The following is a 20,560-nucleotide window of genomic DNA, read 5'->3' as shown; positions in this document are numbered from 1 at the left end:
CTGGTTAGTAATACAGAGGTCTGAGTCCTAACGCCAGATCTATTAAAGCTGAACCACTGGACCCATGGCCTGGAAATCTGTATTTTAACAAGCTACTCAGGTAATGTATTGTGACCCACATTTGTGACTGTGTTCCACTTCACTGTCTCTCCTGGTGGGCATGTCACAGGCCTTTGCATGTTGGGAGCAGCCTCGAAGTTTCCTGAATATAGAGGACCTTCTTCCTTCCTCCTGATGCCCGGTGCCACAAAGCTATTAATCTGCTGGACCTTGCGGCTTCTTGGTCCAGGGGGCTGAAACTGGCAAGCAGGCCCTGCCCACTCCCACCTTTAGCAGCACTGCTGGTTCTAAGAGGAGGGTTCTAAATCTAAATAGCCAGGGCCTGCCAGGGCCCTGCACACCCTGGGAGAGGGTGGAGACAGTCTGGGCAGCCATCTCTTGGCCACCCAAGTCGACCTTCTTCTCTCCATGGCCTGTCTTTCTGTGTGTTCCATCCCCCTCTTCTCTGGGAAGAACCCTGGCTCAGAGCTGGCTAGGCGAGGAGACTGGACCCTTTGAGGGACAAGCCCCAAAACCATGAGGCCAAGAACGGGATGATGGGATATGGGGCCAGTGCTCTATGAACACAGGCCTTCTGGGCTGACTGTGCCTCCTCCCTTGAGGATCTGGGGGTGCTGGAGAGGAGGAATAGGAACAAAGGGAGATCTGGGGTGCTCCAGAAAGGCAGCTCCCTGGGACACCTTGATAAAAATAAATACTGGGGGCTGGGGTGGGAGTGACTCAGACTGAATCACCAATGAAAAGGGCAAAATTCTTTATTAGGGAGAAGAAGGATGGCGGATTGTGCGGGAAGCCCCCCTGCTAGAATGGTTTGTCCCACTGGCCCTGATGCTGTTAACAAGAGGGTGTATTTTGGGGGTCTCTCACCGCACTTCCCCTTCTCACTGGGAAACCTGAGTCTGGACTCTAATTTCCTGCTTGACTGAGGCTCCTGGAGGTGGGGTGGGTGGGCTTCTGGGCTTCCCTGTGGCCAGCAAGGTACCTTGCAAGGTGACTGGCCAGCCCCACACCACTTACGTGGTCCAGTGGTACTCGGTGGCTGGGGGGTTAGCATCAGCTTTGCACGTGAGCCTCACATCCATCCGCTGCAGGTACCAGTTCCCATCAAACCCCTGGATGGTCACCTCGGGTTCATCTGTGGGGCAAGGGATAATGTTTGAAAAGGGTGAGGCCAGAAGAGCAGGACTTGGGGTGCAGGAGCCTCAGACAGGGAAGGGATGGAAGGGACAGTGACATGGAAACAGCTGCAAGAGGGGGAAGCGTGAAGAGGAGGGTGGAGATTGCAGACCCTACAAGCAGAAGCGGCAGGGGAATGAAGAAGCAGAGAAAGGGGGAGCGAAGGAGGAGCCAGGAAGAGAAGAGGGGAGGACAGAGCACCCCAGGGAGGGAAGGGGAGGAGGAAGGGGCGGGCAGTGCAGGAGCTGAGGAGCAGGGGAAGAGGGGCAGGTGTGGAGAGGTGGTAGGCCCACCCTGAGGCCCTCCACAGGCTGCCCCACTCACACTGCACATTGAGGGTGAGGCTCTCCCGGAAGCGGTCCATGTGGTAGTTGACGACGCAGGCTAGGGACTGCTGGTGGGCTTCCCGGCTGGGCACGAGGCGGTAGCGGCTGATGACGGTCACGGTGCCATTGGGGTTCCGGATCTCCTGGTACTCCGCCTCGCCCTTCAGCCGCGTTTCCCAGGACACCACACTGGGAGGCTTCCCATTGGCTGAGGTGCAGGTGGCCACCAGGACCTTGTCATCCTGCCCCTTCTTGGCCCGCAGCACTGCCTGGGTGCCCTCTATCCAGCTGGTGGGTTTGGCTGCAGGGAACCAGAAAGCGCATGGGACTGGCTCTACTTCCTTGTCAGAGACGCCGGGCCCAGGAGAGTACGTCCCAGCTGCGCCTCCCTCAGGCTGCTCTGGCCAGCCTCCCTCTCAGCTGTGCTTCCCCAGAGCCCCTCCCAGCACTTCTCACAGGAACTTCTGCACGTCTAACCTCCGTTGTTCCTGCTCTACTATTTGTATTACCTTTTGTCAAGCGGAGGCCTTTATGGCGTCTTGGCGTGCCCAAGGCAAGTGGCTCAAGACGTTCTTTCCTCTGCTTCCCGGCCACCCACAAAGTGCCCCACGGTGGGGTTCCAACCTGAACACCAATCCTCAGCTCTGTGCTCAGCTAAGGTCCCGGCCCCAGTCCCCAGACTACTGTGGACAGCCTTGCTGGAAGCACCATGACTGGAGCTTGGGGAGCAGGCCCACCCATGGAGGACGTCTGGGGCCAGTGAGGCCCACAAAGGATGGCCGAGCCCCCAGGCCACAGACCTCACACAAGCAGGGAGCAAGGGGTCAGGCCGGCTTACCCATTACAGTGAGATTGAGCTGGCTCTCTCGGTTGCCAGCAGGGAAGGTGGCGAACTCGCAGATGTAGACGCCCTCATCCTCCAGCTCCAGGCGGGAGAGGCGGATGGTGCCGTCCATGAAGGAGGGCCGCAGGAACTCCACGCGCTCGCGGTAGGGCGCCAGCACAGAGACTCCCATGGCTGGGTTGTAGATGGCCACGTTCTGCTTGGAGCCATTGGTGGCCTTCTGCCATGTGACCTGGGTGATCTTCACGCCGGGCAGTGGGTTGGCAAAGCTGCAGTGCAGCACCACATCCGTGCCGATGAAACCGTACATGGAGTCGTTCACCTGGACCACCTGGGTGTGCACGCCTGGGCGAGGGAGAAGGCCGGGGTGGTCAGTGACAGGCACCACCACCCCCCAAACTTACTGTGCACACGGTTTTCCTTTTCTAGCAGTCATTCTTCTTTTTATTCTGATTATAAAAATAATAATTGCTTGTGATAAAAACCCTCTGAGCAACAGTGAAATATACCAAGAAGAAAACGACAACAGTCCGTGATCCCACTACTCTGCAGTATTACTGATAAGCTTGTAGGAAATAACCTCTTTTGTTCTTTTCTCTATATAATCTATGGAACCTTTTCTTTTTTTTTTTTTTACAAAATCAGCATCATACCGCACATATGGCTCCATAAGCTGCCTTTTCACTTAGTGATATATTATCAATATTTCCATGGCAGCAAATGGATGTCCACACCCTCATTTTTGATGAGGAGGGTTGAATGTGCTGCTTTTTAAGAGACGCCACCAGCTGCTTCACCTTTCTGGGCCCCAGTTCCCTAGTCTGATAAATGGGGCGGATAATCCAGCCCTCTAATGGGGTTGGTAGGAGAACCAGGTGGTATGATGGATGAGAAGGTGTGTCAGGAGGCAGGAAGCACTGCCTACTGGGCCCACAGTGGCTGTCATCACGACCACCTCACCATCTCCTCCCTCACGGCAGAGTCCCTGTGTCCCGGGGTGCCCTGGCGTGGACCCTCACCCAGCCAGGCAGAGAGAAGCAGGCGCTGCACAAGACCTGGCCTCCTCTGGCTCCTAGCTCTCTTTGCAGTCAAGTCTCAGTGCCCTAGCTTGGCATTTCACAGTCTCGGTGCCCTAGCTTGGCATTTCACATCCTCGCCGCCTGGGCCCTGCCTTTTCATCCACATCTCTGCATACACGATGCCTCCCGACCGTGTCAGACTGGGCGGCCCCTTCTCAGAACGTGCCACGTTTCGCGTTCCCTCCCTCCCTCTCTCCCTCCTCTCATTTATTTGACTACCTTTGGCTGAGTTTATTATCAGCACTTGAGTCATATCAATAAGTGATTCAGTCCCAGCCCTCAAAGAGCACAGAGCCTACCAACACAGCACTTCTAGGCTCTTGCTCATGCAGCTACTTGGAAGGCCCTAGAAGGCCCTTCTCCTTTTCCACCTACGGCTCTCCCACTTAGGCCACCTCCTTTGGAAAGCCTCCCTGATCCAAAAGCAGGGTCTGTGCCTTTTCCACTGCCCAGCCGAGCACCTGGCACACAGTAGGTGCTCAGTAAATATTTGTGCCAGACAAACTGCAATGGAATTTGCGAGAGTAGAGATTTGCCGGAAGGGGGGAGGGATCAATGGCATGGAATGAATGAATGGATTCCCTCTAGTCTTCCCAAGGATTATTTTATTCCATGTGGAATGGCTTTGGTTTGAGTTTCCCCTTGACCCTGACCTTGGCTCAGCATCCCCTCCAGTGGGCATCTTCATCTCTCTTGGCCTGAGCTCATTCCCAGGCTGTCATTGGCCCTGCATTTGTTGAAGGACATTTACTTCATGTTCTTGCAACCTTACCTCACTCGGTCACTATGAGAACCATCAATAATATCAATGCCAGGCCCTGCAGGCAGGGGGATGGCCTAAATGGCCCCCCAGGGGAGTTGGGGCTCAAGAGTGGGAACTTGGGACTCATACTTGCCTCTGTAAGGTGGAGACAAGGGCGCAGGGCACACTCCTCTGAGGGCTCCGAAGGCCACAGTCGGTGAGGTGTGCTGCCCCCACCTTCCGCTCAAGGTCTCTCTAGGTCACTGCACTGCCCTGTGCTTGGCACACAGTAGGTTCTCAAGAAATGTTTGCTGAATATATATATCTTTGGCCTCTGCAAGCCAGGCCCTTGCCATGCACTGAAAGCTCCCCCCCGATGCTCCCCCTTCTCGATGCCCATTCACATCCACACAGCCTTTCAAGACCCACCTGGGGTAGCCCCCCATCCCCACCCCAGCTGTCCCCTTGCGGTTTCTTACCCCCGAGCCCTATTTTCTTCCTCTAGAAGGGAACAGGCCGCAGTTCCCAATCTCAATGGTCTCTTCTGGCCCTAACATTCAATTCCCTGAATGGCAGCCCTGCCCAGCTGGGGCCCCACCCCAGATTCAGTCCCATGGTGAGGTCAGTGGGCCAGGCAGCCCATTGCTCCTGCTGACTGGTCACCTGGCAAGCAGCTAAGCCCTAGGTCCTCCCAGCAGGATAAATGGGTGCTCCCTCCCCCACCCCGAAGCCTGCTGGAAGCTGCCCAGCTGCTGAGATAATGTGGGTATAATTGGGGAACTTTCACCGCACAAAGCCAGGAACAGGAAAAGCCGGTTGGGAGGGCTTGGGCCCCAGGCTGGGGGAGTGTATGGGTGTGGGCGCCAGGAACCATCTTGGGACTGGTGCCAGGGCATGATGGGGCTTAGAGTGGGACACAACCCACCAAGCCTGTTGTGACCCCTTCTCTCCTCATCCCCCTGCAGGTGTGGGGACAAGCAGGGCTCAGCACCTGGCACACAGGCTGACATTCATTCGCTGCGTCTTCAGCAGTGACCTCACCCTTCAGAGCTCTGAGTGCAGGAGGGGAGGCTGTTGATAGGGGCCTGGGCAGAGGGTGAGGGTGGGGTGCTGAGTGTGGCTCAGGCACCCCAGAAGCCCCTGCCCAGCGATCAGTGCCTCACCAGGCAGAGGTGGCCCTCCCCATCCCCAGGCCTGTTTTGGGTTGAAGCTGCTCTCACTCAGAATACCATAGTTAGTGGGGAGCAGGGCTCACCACTGCAAAGGAAGAGAAAGGGCTAGATGGACGCAGGCCCCCAGGAACAGGGTCCTCCTCTGTGCAGGAAGAGAGGGACTGGAAGCCTCCTCTGGAAGGCCTGGGAGCAGGGAAGGGGGGGCCTTTGCAGACCACCCAGTCTCTCTGCTCAGCTGGTCCAAGCTTTACCAAGCCCTCCAGCTCTGACCACCCTAAAACTGATCTGTGGGTCTTCCCTGTGTTGCCCAAACTCCTCCCACCCTCTGAAGGGCTATTCTGTCGCCCTCCCTTTCAGGCAGTATGGGGAGGAGGTTTGTGAAGAGCCAGATGGAATGGGTTTGCACGCTCTCTCGGTCACTTACAAGCTGTGCAACCTTGGGCAAAATGAGTTAGCCTTTCTGTGCTTTGTTTGCACTGAGAATAATGGGAATAATACCTACCCCATAAACTGTAAGAATTAAATGAGTACTTGTGAAAGTTAGAAAGAGTCCTTAGCACAAAATCAAAGGCTCCAAAACTGTTAGCTGCCATCATCGCCATTACCGCCATCATCACCAACATCGTAGCAATACCGTCACCACCACCATCACCCATTCATGAAGCAGTAGGCCTCCCTTCCCGGAACTTCAGTTCACAAACATTTATTGAGCACTTATCAGTAGTAGGTATTGTACTGGGTGCTCCTAGGCCCCCTCTTCCAGGAAGCCCTTCCTGACTCGCCACCCTTCCTACCTCTACATCCCATCCCTCTATTCCTATCCCAACTGCGTATAACATGAATTTGTATCCCTTTATTTTCTGTTTCCTGGCATGTGGGCCTTGTATGTTTCTAGTTGTGCATTCCCCCAGCTCCCAGCAGACTGGAAATCCCTGTGGGAGAGCCAAGGAGCAGGCCAGGCCCTGGTTTGAGTAGATCATGTCATGGCTGATGCTGGCAGGGTCCAGGACTTGGAGGGTGAGTACCCTGTGGGCTCTCTCTGGTTCCCCAGTTGGTTAGGTCTGGTCCACAGAAGACACCGCCTCTCCTTCCCCTCAGGTTCTCTCTTACGTGAGAGGTGGAGGCTGTCCCGGATGTGGGATTCATGGTCACTAAAATGGTAGAATATTGGAGCTCAGCGGACTATGCAAACCATCATCCTACAAAGATGGAGACCAGGGTGCAGAGCAGGCATTTACTCAGGGGCACAGAGAAGCAGCCCCCAGCCCGGTGCTCTTCCTACCCTGCCACAGAAACAGACTCAGGTCCTCAGGTTCACTCTCCAGGGCCTCCTTCTGGGTGGCGTCCCTCCCGGGATGTGACCTCTGTTGCTCCTTTTGAGACATGGAGCGAATGCCGGTTACAGTACAGTGGCCACCCTGCACCGGGCTCTGTAGGGAGTGGGTCACGGGCCTGGGGCCAGGGCTGGAGTCCCAGCTGGACAGCAGTGGCTGGGGGTCATGAGTCAGGTCAGAAACAGGGACTTTGGGAGCCCAGGTCCGGGGCACCCGCAGGAGGACACCACGAGCAGAGCACGAAGGAACTGGAAAGGTGTGGAGTGAAGGGTGGAGAGATCCCTGGGAATCGGTGCCCTGAGCAGAGGTCCTCGCATGCCGGGGATGTTGAAGCATAGCCTTTCTTTTCCTAACCTCCAGCACCGCGTAGATTCTCCCCGACTACCCCATGAGCTGCAGGGCATGGGGCCCAGGCCCTCGGGCCTGTGTGCAGGCCTCTCGGTTTCCCTACCAGAGTCGGTGTTGGGCTGTTTAGGCTGCTTTCATGGCTTCCCAGAAGTGCTGAGCCCACGAGGCAGGCATCACGCCGGCCCCCTGAGACGTCACGGACCTGCAAAAGCCCGAGCTCAGCAACAAAACACAAAGGCGCCTCAGTGGTGGCGGACAAACCTGCTCCCCAGGGTCCTGCCTGCCTGCCTTACCCGCTGTGGAGCTAATCCCGGGCTGGGGCCGCGAGTTCCCACGCAGCGGGGTGTGGCTCAGAGCGGCGGGGAGCTCTGCTCTCTATACCCACCTCAAGCGTTTTCCCTTCCCACCCTTCAAAAGCTCAGACCCCTCTCTCCCTGGTTGGGCCTGGGCCCCTCTTCTGTCCTCTATTCCCTTCCTGTGACTCTGCCTGGGTGCCCTCAGGTGGGCAGAAAGGCAAGCCTGACCTGGAGGAAATTGGGAGCACACTGGGACAGGGATGCTGGGCTCCCCAAAAAGGGCCTCTCTGAAACCCAGATCCTTTGGGATCCATCTCCGGGGCTTCCCAGGGACGCACCCCCTTGCCCCACCCCATGCCCCACTGCTCCCGGAACCTGCAGAAAGGAAGAGGACATCCGGTGAGAGTGAGAAACCAGCTAAGTGGTAAGTGGGAATGACTCACCCATGGGGGGTGGAGGAGGGAGGAGGGCCTCCTGCCGAAACCCTGCTGAGTCAGCACAGTGACCTCAAGGTCATAGGTTCCCCCCTCCCAGCACAGCTTCTTCCCCAGATGCCAATCCCAGAACTGGCCAGCTCCTCCCTTCCTGATGCCAAGCTGGTACAGCTGGGGCATAGGGAGGGAGAGGGTGAGATCAAGAGGGCTTCTCCTTTCTAGGATCCCTTCCTCTGGGAAGGTCTTGCCAATTAGCGTCGCTTGGACCCAGTCGTCCTGCCAGCAAGAATGCACATGAGCAGGGCTCTCATGGAAGCCCTTTAAACTTGTCCTGTCTCATATCTATGTCCCAGGCACAGTTCCCTATTATCTGGGAGCTCCCCAAGGGCAGCATCTCCAGGCTCCACATTCCGCTCCCAGGATGGGGTCAGGGGTGACCCAGGACAGAGGGCTCAGTGAGGAAACAAAGAAGTGGCAGCCGAGCCAGTGCCTGTCCCTGCACCCTAGCCTCCCCTCACTGGGGCTGCACCTGGGCTGAGTGCCCCTGCCCCAAGCCCCTGCTAGCCCAGCACCCGTGCTTTCCCTGCCTCCTGCAGGGCGGGGGCACTAGCCTGGGGCAAGTGGGCCCTGAAGGACTCTCTCTGGGGGTAGTGCCTACTGGGACAGTTCCAGGCGTCCAGGGGCCTTGAGGCTCCTCCACATCCACCGTGCGGGCAGAGGCGATAACATTCCATAACCACACAGTCAGCAGCTAATTGCTACTGCACAACCCCAGGCACCTCTGCCCCTCATGTGGGACCACCCAAACGGCCCATGTTTCCCTCTTGCTGGTGCCCCCCCCAGCCGCCTCTACAATCCCCCCCCACCCACGGAGTTGGTTAATGATGGGCTGTGGGGCTGGCGCCGGGCACCTCGGGCAGGTGAGCACAGTGCGTGGGAGAGGAGGGGGTGCGGCAGCCTGAGAAAAGCCCCGAAAAGGAGCCGGAATGGGAGCCCAGGATCTCCCAGGGCTGGCACTGTTCCTGGGGAAGTGTGGAAGCCTGGGGTGGGGTGGGGGTGATGCTCTGGCAAGTCCCCAGGTCGGGGAGCAGGGTGAATCATGGAGCTGGGCTTTGCCTTCCCCCATGGGGACCAGGGCCACCGGAATGCTCTCCCCCGGCCCATGCCATGCCGGCTGCCCACGGCCAAGGCCCTGGGTCCCGAGCAGCCTGAGTCTCCCTTGGCACCCAGGAGCAGGGGGCCTGGGCCTGCCCCTCTCCATCTCTAGGCCTTGGGCTCCACCGCTTGGCTCTCCCCCAGCTGCTCATCCTGCTCCCTTTCCTTGGGGCAGGTGGGGGGCAGGACGGGTCCTCTAGAGCTGGGACGGCAGGCTCTGGCCCCCGGGCTTGGTCACCTTCTGTATGGCCTCAGGTGGGGCGGCCCCTCTCTGGCCTCAGTGCTGTTTTCTGTAAAATGAGTGTTGGACTCGCTGAGCCAGGAGGACTGTGCCCTGGACGTCACCTGCCCAGCTCTACACCTTCCCTGGATCAACCTCGGACACTCCTCTACTGAGTGGCCGCTCCACCTCTGCGGATGGCCCAGCTCCTCCAGGAAGACCTCCCAGGATAAGTGTCACCAGGATGCACATGGAGAGTGGGGCGCAAAGGGCTCTTCCACAGCTGCGCGGTCCCCAGTGCAGCCGAGGCTCGCTCCTAAATGCTTTGGGGTTTGTCCTGTTCTCCCTCCCCACACCCACCCAGGCTCCTCCCACGCCCCCTCTCACCAGCCCAGCCCCTTCCCCTGCTTCTGGCAGTCTCACTTCCTCACTCCTTCAAAACTCCTGGGCTGGGACTGGACCTCACTCAGTTAAGTAAATCCCACCCCCTTTCTCTTGAACCTTGGCACCTACCACCCTCCCTCCCACCCTGTCCCCTTTTTCTCCCCAAGCCTTGCCCCAGGGGCAGGTCACGATCACCTCTCACCTCATCTCCAGTCACCTGTCACTTGTCTCCTGCAGTACGGTGCCAGGTCCACACACTGCTGTCTCCAGGCTCCCCCCTCTACTCCATTCTCCACTGCCTAAAATCAAACCCATTTGAAAAGCTGTCCTGCAGCCCTCGGGATCAAGGCCGGAGTCCCTTTGGACTCATCTTGGGCACCCTGCCTCCAGCCACCTCCTCTCCCTGCTGTCTGCTGCCGAATGGAGCAATACCATCAGTTCCCTGCCATGTTGTCCCCCCTGCCCCTAAAAATGCATACGCTGTTACCCGCCCCAGTCCTCTTCACCCTTCCTTAGCCTTAACTATTTTTTTTTTAGGAGAGCAAGGCAGAGGCTTTTATTTAGAGAGAAAGTGAGAGGACAGAGCTCCTGGCTCAAGCCAGGAGGGGACAAGAGAGCCCCCTTAGCCTTAACTTTTGAGAACTTTCTAGGAAACCCCGACCCACCACACCCCGCCCCCTCAGTGAGGTGTTCCAGCCCGCTGAGGACCCCAGCACCTAAGCACACACCAGTCATAGCACCTCTCCTACTGTGTGGAAAGGTCAGCCTGGTGCCTGGCCTACAGTAAGCATATGGGGGCCCCAAGTGGGTGGAGAAGGCTGTGAGACAGTTGGAATCTCGGGCCCAGGGTTAACCATTTCTCAGGTCTGACTTCAGCCTCCTGGGAACTGCACGTTAGCCAAGGGTCAGGCTCCGAGACAGAACAGAGCACAGTGTTGGCAGGCAGGCAGGGGGACGGCGATACGAGGTGAAGCCTCGTGCTGCCCAGACAGTGGGGCAGGGCCTGAATCTCCTCCTTGACTGAAACCAGGAAGCTACACCCCAAATGGCTTTGGTTTGCCTGTCCTCTTGCCCAGCCCACATCCTTTGCTTTGCTTCCCACTTTCCTCGTCTTGCTTCCTTTCCTCTCTCCTGTGCCCCAGTTTCTAGCACTGAGCCCCACTTCCTTCCTCACTTCCAGACCATATGGTAAAAAATAGTCTTCTCACTAAAGCAAGCTGCAGGCCCGAGGTCCTGCTCCCAGGGCTCACTCAGTGCTGCAAAGCCTGCGTGCTCCCCAGCTCCTGGCCCCTCCCAACATAGCTTGAGCTTCTCCTGGTCTGGCCTTTTGAGGCCTTGATGACCTGGAACCTCCTGGTTCTAAGGCCCGAATTCAGACAGGTGCCATCTCTGCAGCCGACCAGCCCTCTGCCCACCCTCTGCAGCAGATGATTCCGTCTCACAGCAGACACCGCGGCAGCCTGGATTCCCCTCAATGAGGGTGTGCTTTCAATGACACATCTTGGGGAGTGTAGGCAGCAGCCTCTTTGAAAGGCTAGCATGGGGGTGGGAGAGGCTGGGGGTTGCTGAGAAAGCAGAGGGAGAATCCCCCAGGCCTCCCCAGGAGAACCTTTGAGAAGCGCAGGTTGCCATGCATGGTCAGAGCCCTGTGGGTTCTGTGCCGATGCTCATCACCGGTTTGGAAGTAGCGGTCTCCCCATCTGCCTCTACCAGGAGAGGCCTGTTGGGTCACCCCAGTGCCCGGCTCTGCCTGTGCCCTGTCCGGCCTATGCAGCCGCTCACACCAGTGCTGGGGGCTGGGCCTGTGGGGAGGGGAAGGCATCAGGTGGCACATGGTGCCTGCTTCAGGGAAGCTCATTTTTAGAGGAAAAGGTTGGGTGGGAGACGGACAGGGAAGGAGTTCAGAGGAGCCTGAGGGGCTGTGTAAACAATTCATAGGTAAGCACTGCGCTGACTTTGAATTCAGATAGCCCTGGGCTTGTGCCTGCTACCTGCTAGCTGGTGACTGGCACACTGCGTCAGCCTCACTGTGCTTGTTTTCTACTGTATGCAATGGGGCAGTTATGTACGGTAACTTCCTAGGGTTGATTTGAGGATTAAATCAGATAACTCATATAAACTCTTTGCACAGCGCTTGGCACATTGTCAGACTACACGAGCGGTTATCTCACTGCTACTGTTGCAGTCTCAGGGAAGGAAGCCATTTAGGAACCCGGTAAGCTGGTTTCCACCCTGGCTCTACCAAGCCACTGAGTGGTCTTGATCAGGTCTCTGCTATGATAAGGCCACTTTCCCAGAGGTCCCAGCCTCAGCACTGGTGACATTTAGGGCCTAGTAGTGTTGTGCTGCGGGCTGTCCTGGCTACTGTAGGCTTTTCCTCTACCCACTCCATGCCAGTAGTACGCAACCATCTCCAGACATGGCCAGATATTGCTTGGGAGGGGGGGAAACTGCCTACAGCTAAGGCTGCCGGCTGAGAGGAAGGGGTGTGAAGCCCAGGAGGGGATGCTAGAAGGCACGAAGGAAGTGCTGCAGGGCCGGAGCAAGCTGGGTTGTAGGAGGGGAGTAGGCAACAGGGTTGCCAGGTGCTCCAGTGGGGACTTGTCCTGATCTGTCCCAGGGCAGAGGGCCCAGAGGTGGCTCAGAGCAGAGGTGCGGGCCTTCCTGTCTGTAGAGCCTGCTTTTGCCTCCGCAGGACGAGGGGCAGTTAGGGCGTGTGTTTATGGGGAAGGCAAGTGGACAGAACAGGAGGTTCCAGGGAGTTTGGACCCAACTGCTGTTTGATGTTGGAACATGCGTGATGGCGTGGCACTCATGCCTTGGGGCATCCTCAGAGGACAGAAGAGCAGGGGGCAGGGGGCGCCAGGGGAAGAGATACAGGTAGGGCACACACGGGGGGAGTGTCTGCCATGGGAAGCCTTGGACAGGGAGGAAGGGAAGCTGCGAAGACAATGGGGCTGTGCTTCTAAGAGCAGAAACGAGGTCGGGCAGTGTCTTCCTTGGACCAGTAAACTTCTATCATTTCGGGAGGATTTTCACCTCATTTGGTTCCTGCTTGAGTGAAATCCACAACATGTGTTCACTGCATTAGGAGTGTTTGTGCTTAATTAGTGGCAAATTCTTTCATATTAAAGTCATTAAGTTTTGCCATTTGCTTTTCTCACCCTGAGCCTGGCTGTCTTCTGTCTTTCCTTTTAGTGCAGGCGGCCTGGTTGCAGTCTCGCAAGTTGTTCCAGCCCTGAGGCCTCAGGAGGCACGTGTGTGTACACACACACACACACACACACACGCACACCACCACCACCACCACCACCACCACCACCACCCCCCTCTGGCATTCGGACCCTACAGCACTAGCCCTTGTGCCTGTCACACCCTGTGCTGGCATCTGTCGCTTCCAGCACCACTGTCCACGCCCCAGGGTGCCAGGGACCATCCAGGCTTCAGGGTGTGGGCTAAGGCAGGGCTGCTGATGGGACAATGGGGAGGAGGCAAGCCTGCCGCTCAGGAGGCTGTGTCCTCACGTGCCAACAAGGTGGCAGGACTGAGCACTCCACATGCCTGATGGCGCAGTGGTGAGGGTCCCTGCAGGGACACTGGGATGGGGGGTGGACACTGCCTCTCAGCCCCACCCCTGCAGGAAGGCCTTGGTCCCACCAGTCCCTCGTGCTGAATACGGCGCCCTCTGAGAAGACAGGGCCATAGCACAGTGGTGTCCCTGGACTCCGGCACAGGGGAGTGGGGGTGCTGCAGTCAGTGCTCAGGGTCCAGGGTCAACTCTTCCCCCGCACCTGCTTCGGAAGTGGCTGAGGAAGGAGGCACCTGCCGCAGGCCCCAGACCTGCTGTTTTCTTTCTGGGCAGGTGTCACTGGTCCGGACCAAACAAGGGGTCCTGCAGTCAGACTGCAGCCTGAGGTTGAGGTCAGCCCAAATGCTCCCCGCAGGGCTTAGGATGGCCAAAACATTCCTGGCAGGATGGGTCTGCTGCTGACCCCCTTCACCATACAGATGATTCAAGACCCACACCAGGCCTGGGGATTAGCTGCCGGCCTCTCCCCACAGCCTCGGCAGGGGGCACTGAAATAGGGGCTCTGGGGCCTGCACAGGGGGCCCTCTGGGCCTGGACTCATGAGGTGCTGGAAAAAGGGAACAATGATGTGGGGAATGGCCCTCCCATGCACAGCACCCCTCGGCGGAGCCCCGTGTGTCTCAGTTGTCATAACCTGGTCCCAGACTCCCGCAGGTCAGCCTCCCTCTCCACGCCTCTGCTCAGGGATGTCTCCACCCCAAAAGCCTTTCTTGCCACCTATGAGCTGTGCTCCTTGGCCTCAGGCAGGAGGGCAGCAGTCTTTACTGATGCACTTCCGGCAGCAGTAAACCTCTTTAATGGGCAGGGTCCAGATAGTCAAGAGGAGGAGGCAGGAAACAGGATTGGCAGAGGCTTGGGATCAAGGTTTCCCTTTGATTGGTCTTCCTCAGCATGCGTGCCCAGGAACCAACCCTGGAGGGTCTCCAGCACGGGGACAGAAGGGCAGGTCCCTGAGGCCCCAGCAGACCCAGCCCTTGGCCGCTGAGGCAGAGGGAGGAGGCAGAGCCCTGCCCTTGTGCTCCCTTGGCTGGTGAGTGAAGCCGCAGCCCGCAGAGGCCTCCCCATGCCTCAGAGATTCAGGCTACGTCTGCCGGCATCTGAGTGGGGCTTGGGGGGGACACAGGATGCAAGAGAGCTCAGTGGGACTTAGGGAAAGGAGAGGGACAGTGTTTTATGGGTCCTTCTGTCATATTGCAAGCCCACCTCTTTTGCATACTTCGGCATTCAACCTCCTGTGGCTTGGCTACTGCGCCTCAATTCTGATTCTCTCCCCAGTCCAAGATGCCAGTGAAAATGAACATTTCTCCCCCAGATACAAGCAACAGGTTGTGGGTCTCCCAAGGCCCCCCAACCTCTCTGATAATACCAGGCTCAGCTTGATACTCCAAACTCACTGTGCCCACCCCAATGTTAATCCAGGAAAGCACCCTCCCCAACCACCTACGCACACCCCAACGCTAGCCCAGCCTTTTGTCAATGTCAGTGCAGTCCAGACCACAAGACCTGGGTCATGACCCTGACCCTAGTGCTAACCTCTTCCTGTTTTAACCACAGAACACAGCAAGACCCAGTGTGTGGCTTTCATTTTGGCCCTAAGCTCAACTTCACTCCAGGTCTGAACACAGCCTCAGCTGGGCGGCACCCGGGAGGCAGGCATCGCGGCTCACCATTCCCTTTCTGGGTGAGAGTCCTCCCACTTGGGGTGGCCCAAGAAAGTGTGGTCTCCAGAGGGTCCTGATGTCACGGTGCTGGAGAAGCTGGCTCAGCCTATGTGGGTCAGGCTGACCAGGATGGGGGGGCCACTGGGTTGCTCACCTGCTCTCCCTGTGCTCCCTGCCCCCATGGAGGGCCCTGCAAAGCCCTCCTGGGCTAGCCTTTTCCCCGGCACCCGGGAGGCTGAAAGGGGTGGTGGGCGGGCACACACTTTCTGGTTTGTTCCACGGCTAACTTCAGTTGCAGAGGTTACTAGCATGGGACCCACCACCAAGTCCCACAACCTTCCCAAAGCCTGACCTTTCTACCTGTAAAATGGGCCTAAGCACAGACACCTCGTGCAGCTGGGGTGAGGATGGAGTGAGTGCATTGCTATAAAGTGACCTCCGTGGTCCCAGGGCCTTTGGGGACCCCTCCTACTTGGCCTCACTGTGCCCCTAGCCTGAGGCTGTTACCCCCACTTCCTCTCCTGCCTCCTCCTTTCCTTCACAACAGCACTGAAATCATCACCCTCTTCTTGGCAAAATGCTGAGAGGAGCAGGTCCCTGGTGTTGTCCCAGCTTGTCCTCTTCCTGCCCGGCAGGGCTGGGGCAGGGGGGGTGAGGGGACTCCAGAGGCAGGAGGTGAAAAGCCCTGGGCCCCAGCCACTTCTCCCAGGCCTGCCCACTCTCTTCCAGCTTTCCCTGCCACTGGCAGAGTCAGAGATTCAAGTGGGGGGGCCCTCCCAATGCTCCAGGCCCCCTCATCCCCATCACCTCTGTACCCAACATGAATCTATCAAGAGCCTCGCCCAGTCCTGCTTCCAGCTCAGACTTGTTGGGGTTTCAAGAGTCACTGGGTAGGGGCCCAGCATGCCAGGACCTGCTTCCCACCCTGCTTTGCAGGGAGAGCTAGCACGTAGGCAGTGGGGCACAGCGCCCAGCTGCAGGCTGCAGCCCAGCCTCTGGGGCACCCACTTCCCTTCCCTATCCTCCTTCCCATTCCCATGCCCTCCATGAGCTGCCCAGCACACTGCCCAGGGTGGTCCCTGAGAGCCCAGGAGTGGCTGGTGGCAGAGGTGTGTGTGTGTGGGCGGGCAAGGGTGGCCAGCTGTTCTGCCATGTCTGGGAAGGGTGTTGTTGCCTGCCAAGTTCAACTGCTCCAAGATTGGGCCCATCTGCTTAGCAGCAGAAGCCAGGTATCTCACACATTCCCCTCCCTAGAAAAGTACAAAGGATGGTGTCCCCTGCCAACAGATGGCAGGGGCAGTTAACACATGTGCATTACTTATCTGCGCCAGGCCTGTGTCTGAATGTATACATATATTAACTCACTTAATCCTCACAACAACTCTGAGAGCTAGATGCCATTATTATCTCCATCTCAGGGATGAGGAGAGACAGAGGTCAAGTGGCTTGCCCAAGGTCACACAGGCTACCCTCTTCACCACCACACTGGCTGCCCACGGCCTCCTTTTCTCCTCTGCATGGGGAGATGAGTGGCTGGCACATACCTGTCAAGCCCCAGAATCGTGGGTGAGGGTGCACACAGTACACGGGACCCTTGCCTCTTGGCAGCCATGGTGATGAGGGCTGGGAAGGTTCTGTCATGAGGGCGGGTGTCAGCCTCCCTGTGCTTCTCATCCTGGCTCTGGGTGAGGCTGAGGTCCCACCCTACTCCAGCCAGGACCACAGGGCTGGCTGGGCCAGGGGAGCCCCAGCCAGGGAGATGTTTAGTGGACATTCCAAACACAGAAATCCTCCATTTGTCCCTGGCTCCCCTTTCCTCCTCATCCAGAAACTTGATTTCTAATCTAAACTGCCGGTCTCTGGCTGTGGGCCTTCCTCTTTCTGTCCCTGGATTCTCCACCTGTGACATGCTGGTGGTCACGCTGTCCCCCATCGCCCACGGGGCTGGGGGGCCCAGGTATGCTGAAGCTCCAGAAACTGCAAAGGACTAATGATGGTCACCACGGATTAAGTGCCTATGACATGTCAGGCCTTTGCACATATAGTCTCACTTATTCTTCACAACCATCCCAGGGGGGGACATCCCCTTAGCCTCCAGCCCAGTGTGGAGAGTGACGCCAACTCTTTCCTTTCCCAAGGCTCCAGAAATGTAAGCTCTGTTATTCTTTTCCTTCTCATTTTTCACCTTTGCTTCTCCCACCTGGCATGCACTGCCCCCTACCCCGAGCCCTGCCTGGCTCACTCACTATTAGCTGCCCTGTGGCCCAGGAAGTGGGTAGCAGGTGCTAGTGAAAAACTGGCAGAAATTCTTCACAGCACTCCCCGAGCAGGGGGCCTGGAGGCCTGGAGGGGGCACTTTGGGGCCAGCTCAACACCCAAGGTGAGCTGGGAGCTGGGACACATCTCCCAGTCAGCACCACTGGTGGGCTCCGCACCAGAGGCTGCTGGGACAGCACGTCAAATTAGCTTAATGAGCGAGGCCCCAGCCTTAATTGGGGCCCTCTGCTTTGCAGTGCTGCCTGCTGCTTTCATTTTTAATGCTGGGAAAGGGTGGGTTCTCTTTCTCTCTCACTGCTGTGCATTTCACCCTGGCTAATGGTTCCTCACTTAGAGAGGCCCCACCATCTGCTAATTGGGTTTAATTACTGGGGTAGTTAATAACTCTATTGGAAAACTGAAATGTTGTGGGTGAATTTTGTGTATAAATAGATAGGGAAGTCAAAGGGACAGAACTCAGAATGAGACCCTGGGAGAGACTGGTGTGGGAGGAAGGGCCTGGCTGAGGACCCTTCAGATCGTGGTCCTTGAGATGGGGACCATCTGGCCTAAGCTCCCTGGATACAGATGAGGAAATGGAGGGGCCGAGAAAATCAACGCATGCAAGGTTGCCAAGAAGTTGGTGGGAACGGAGGAAGGAGTGGCTGGCAGTGCCAGGCCCTGGAAGAACAGGGGTGGAATGGGTGACTTAAGCCTGTGATGGCTCCATGATGTGCTGATGGACAGGAGAGCACCAGGGAGTGGTCATCAGCCAGGCACCAGCCCACGGAAACGTTCTGGGTGCTTCTACTGTTGTGGTTATATAGGCCCTGCCTCTGGGTCAGTAGATTAGCAAATAGCTCATCAAGCCAGGAGGCAGCCAGGTGTAGATAGAGTGGTGGGCGAGCAGTGGAAGGCCACCGCCTCCACACCACCTCTAGCTGGGGAGCTTCTCTCTGACCCACAAGGAAAGGGCTGGATGAGGGTCTCTTAGGGGTCTCCTGTCTCCTTCCTGCTTGGCTCACACCCACCAGCAGCATCCTGAAGTGACAGAGGAGGAGGGGGAGGTGGGTAAGAAGTTAGCCTTCCCCTTCAAGTTCATGGTGACCTATAGGTTTAGTACAGTGGTGGGGAGGGAGGAGTCTCAGGGGAAGAATATGAGATGAGAAGGCAGTGGAAGAGGACTATGGGGGATATTTGGCCCACTCTAGGGCCTCCGTACCCCCTTGGCCTTTATGACACCCCTGAATCCATGTTTCTGGCTGCCAACTCCTCTCTCCAGCTGCTGTCTCGCCCCCACTGCTCCTAGGGCCCAATACCATCAGTTACCACATCATATTCACTGGACTCTCCTTCCTCTGAATTTCTAGAACACAGCCCTTGATCTCTCCCTCTTTACTGCAGCTCAGGTGAAAATTTAGCACCGTTCCCCCACCCTCCCACCAGCCACATTTCTTATCTGGAAATGGTGAAACTTTAATGAACTTTTACTCTCTGAAAGGTATGGTTAGGCACTGAATCTTATTTCTTCCTCACAAAAACCCTCCAAGAAAGGTCTGACTGTTAATGCCGGGAAACTGGGGCCAGGCTGGTGAAGTGGTTGCCACATCATTCTAAGTGGATTTGAACCTTTCACATAGTGACACACAGTTCTGGGCTCTCCACTGCCCTGGGAAAAATCTAAGGTAAATCTGAGCAACTTACCAGCCTTTGCAATCTGTCCCTGCCTGAATTCCCAGCTTCCTCTCCTGTCCCTCCTGCGTCCCCAGCATCCATGGAAACCTCCTCCCCACAGTCAACATTTGGGTCCCCCCAGAGCCACCAGCTCTGTGCTCAAGTTTGCACAGCTCCAGCTCTACTGGAGCCCAGTGCTGGGCTGTGCCAGGAGACATGCTGTCTCTGACGCCCCAGCACCTGGCACATGGTAGGACCTTGATCCGTGTTTGCTCAGTGAACTTGGAGCCAGGCTAGAGTCAAATCTCAGAGAGCAGACTTGGGAATGTAGGACTCTGTTAACTTCTCCAGTCGCTGAGATCTTTTAATCAAGACTTCTTAGGAAGCTCACGATCAAAAGAGGGCCCGGTTCCCCAGAGACTGCCACGATTATTTGCAAAAAAGGAACGATTCTCTATAAGAGAAAGCCTGCCCTCAGACGTGCGTGATGCATCCAATTCTGGCCCCAGTGGGAGGTGGGAGAACCCCCTTCCTTTGCCGTCTGGTTTGACCTGCATGGCTAATCCATGGCTCTGCCCTTCCAGCTCTGTTCGCCCTTATGACCAGAGATGCTGGAATGGTTTGGAGGGCGCTGCAACCCATTTTGTAGATGATGAAATTGAGACCCGGAAAAGTGAGGTGACTTACTCAAGCCTATACAATAAATTAGCTGAAAAGCCAAGGAAAGAGTCCAAATCTCTTGATCCTTCTTTTACTTTCTTGGTCCCAAAGGAATGCGGAAGAGAGGGCAGAAACAGCCCCAGGCCAAAGGAAGGCTTCTGGGTAGGAGTCTTTGGAGGACAGGGGGCATCCCAGGCCCTGTGCTCAGAGACTGGACTGGCCTAGACCGAGGTGTGAAGGGCAGCACTCCTCTGCCCCTCCCCGCCGACCGGGCTGCAGCAGCCCACGCTGGGCCACTCGTGGGTGCAATCAGGAGGTGCTCTGGGGCTCACCCCTGGCCTGCCCCCTTGGGGTGGGGGTGGAGGAGGGAGAGAAGCCTGAAGAAGCAGGTCAAAGCAAATCCTCCCCACGGGCCCCACCCCCACTGGGAGCAGAGGCACCAGAGCCTGTAGGACCAGAACCCAGGTGCCTGTCCTGACACGTCCCTGGGAACCGCTTGAGTGGGAAGTGAGGGGGTGATTCAGGGCTGGGGGGCGCTGGAGCGAGGGGAGGACAGAGGACCAGGCAAGGGGCCCAGAGGTCTGTCCCACCTCAGAGAACACGGGGCACAGAGCTGGCAGGACCCAGGGGATGGGTGGGTTCCCCGGGTGGGAGTGAAGCTATGTGGGCCCAGCGGGTCTTCAGCCCAAGGCCCCAGCCTCGCTGCTTACAGGCTCAGACAGGTCTGGCTGCTGGGTGCAGACACGGGCAAGGTGGGAGCAGCATTTGCCTCCATTGCTGGGGGAGCCGAGGCCTGACAATGGTGAGATAGCTGCGCCACTTCACCCTGAGAATGAGCCGCCATCGACAGGGGGCCCGGCAGGCACAGGTGGTGGAAGCCGCCCTCATCACCCATCTCCCAGCCCCCTCCCTGCCTCCCATCAGGCCCGGCAACCCTGGGTGCTCCCTCAAGCCCACAGGGATGTGGGGGTGGGGAGGTCAGGCGAGGATTAGGGTGGGAGAGGCTCTGAACCCAAGAAAGACTGGTGGGAACTGGTTGTTGACTCATGGCAGAGAAAGAGGGGGGATGGCCAGGGCTTATGCTTTATTTTGATTCTTTTATGGGATGAGAACTGAAGCAATTAAATATATGCATCTTATTTTACACAAC

The 20,560-nt window shown here is 57.3% G+C and overlaps 1 protein-coding gene across 1 annotated transcript in view; it reads right to left on the bottom strand.

The window, feature by feature from the left end:
• The window catches only part of NECTIN1 (nectin cell adhesion molecule 1), a 64,401-nt gene that overhangs the window by 13,949 nt on the left and 29,892 nt on the right, over positions 1–20,560 (bottom strand). Inside the window, exons 2-4 of the mRNA XM_036992856.2 lie at positions 2,401–2,751; positions 1,561–1,863; positions 1,078–1,195 (exon numbers count right to left, since the gene is read on the bottom strand). Coding sequence (XP_036848751.2) covers positions 1,078–1,195; positions 1,561–1,863; positions 2,401–2,751 — 772 coding nt within the window. The remainder of the gene's footprint in view (positions 1–1,077; positions 1,196–1,560; positions 1,864–2,400; positions 2,752–20,560) is intronic.

The sequence above is a fragment of the Manis javanica genome, chromosome 6, assembly GCF_040802235.1.
Source record: "Manis javanica isolate MJ-LG chromosome 6, MJ_LKY, whole genome shotgun sequence".
NCBI classification, from domain to species: Eukaryota; Metazoa; Chordata; class Mammalia; order Pholidota; family Manidae; genus Manis; species Manis javanica.
Note: the sequence above shows the minus strand (reverse complement) of the source record. Positions and strands in the feature narration are given on the sequence as shown.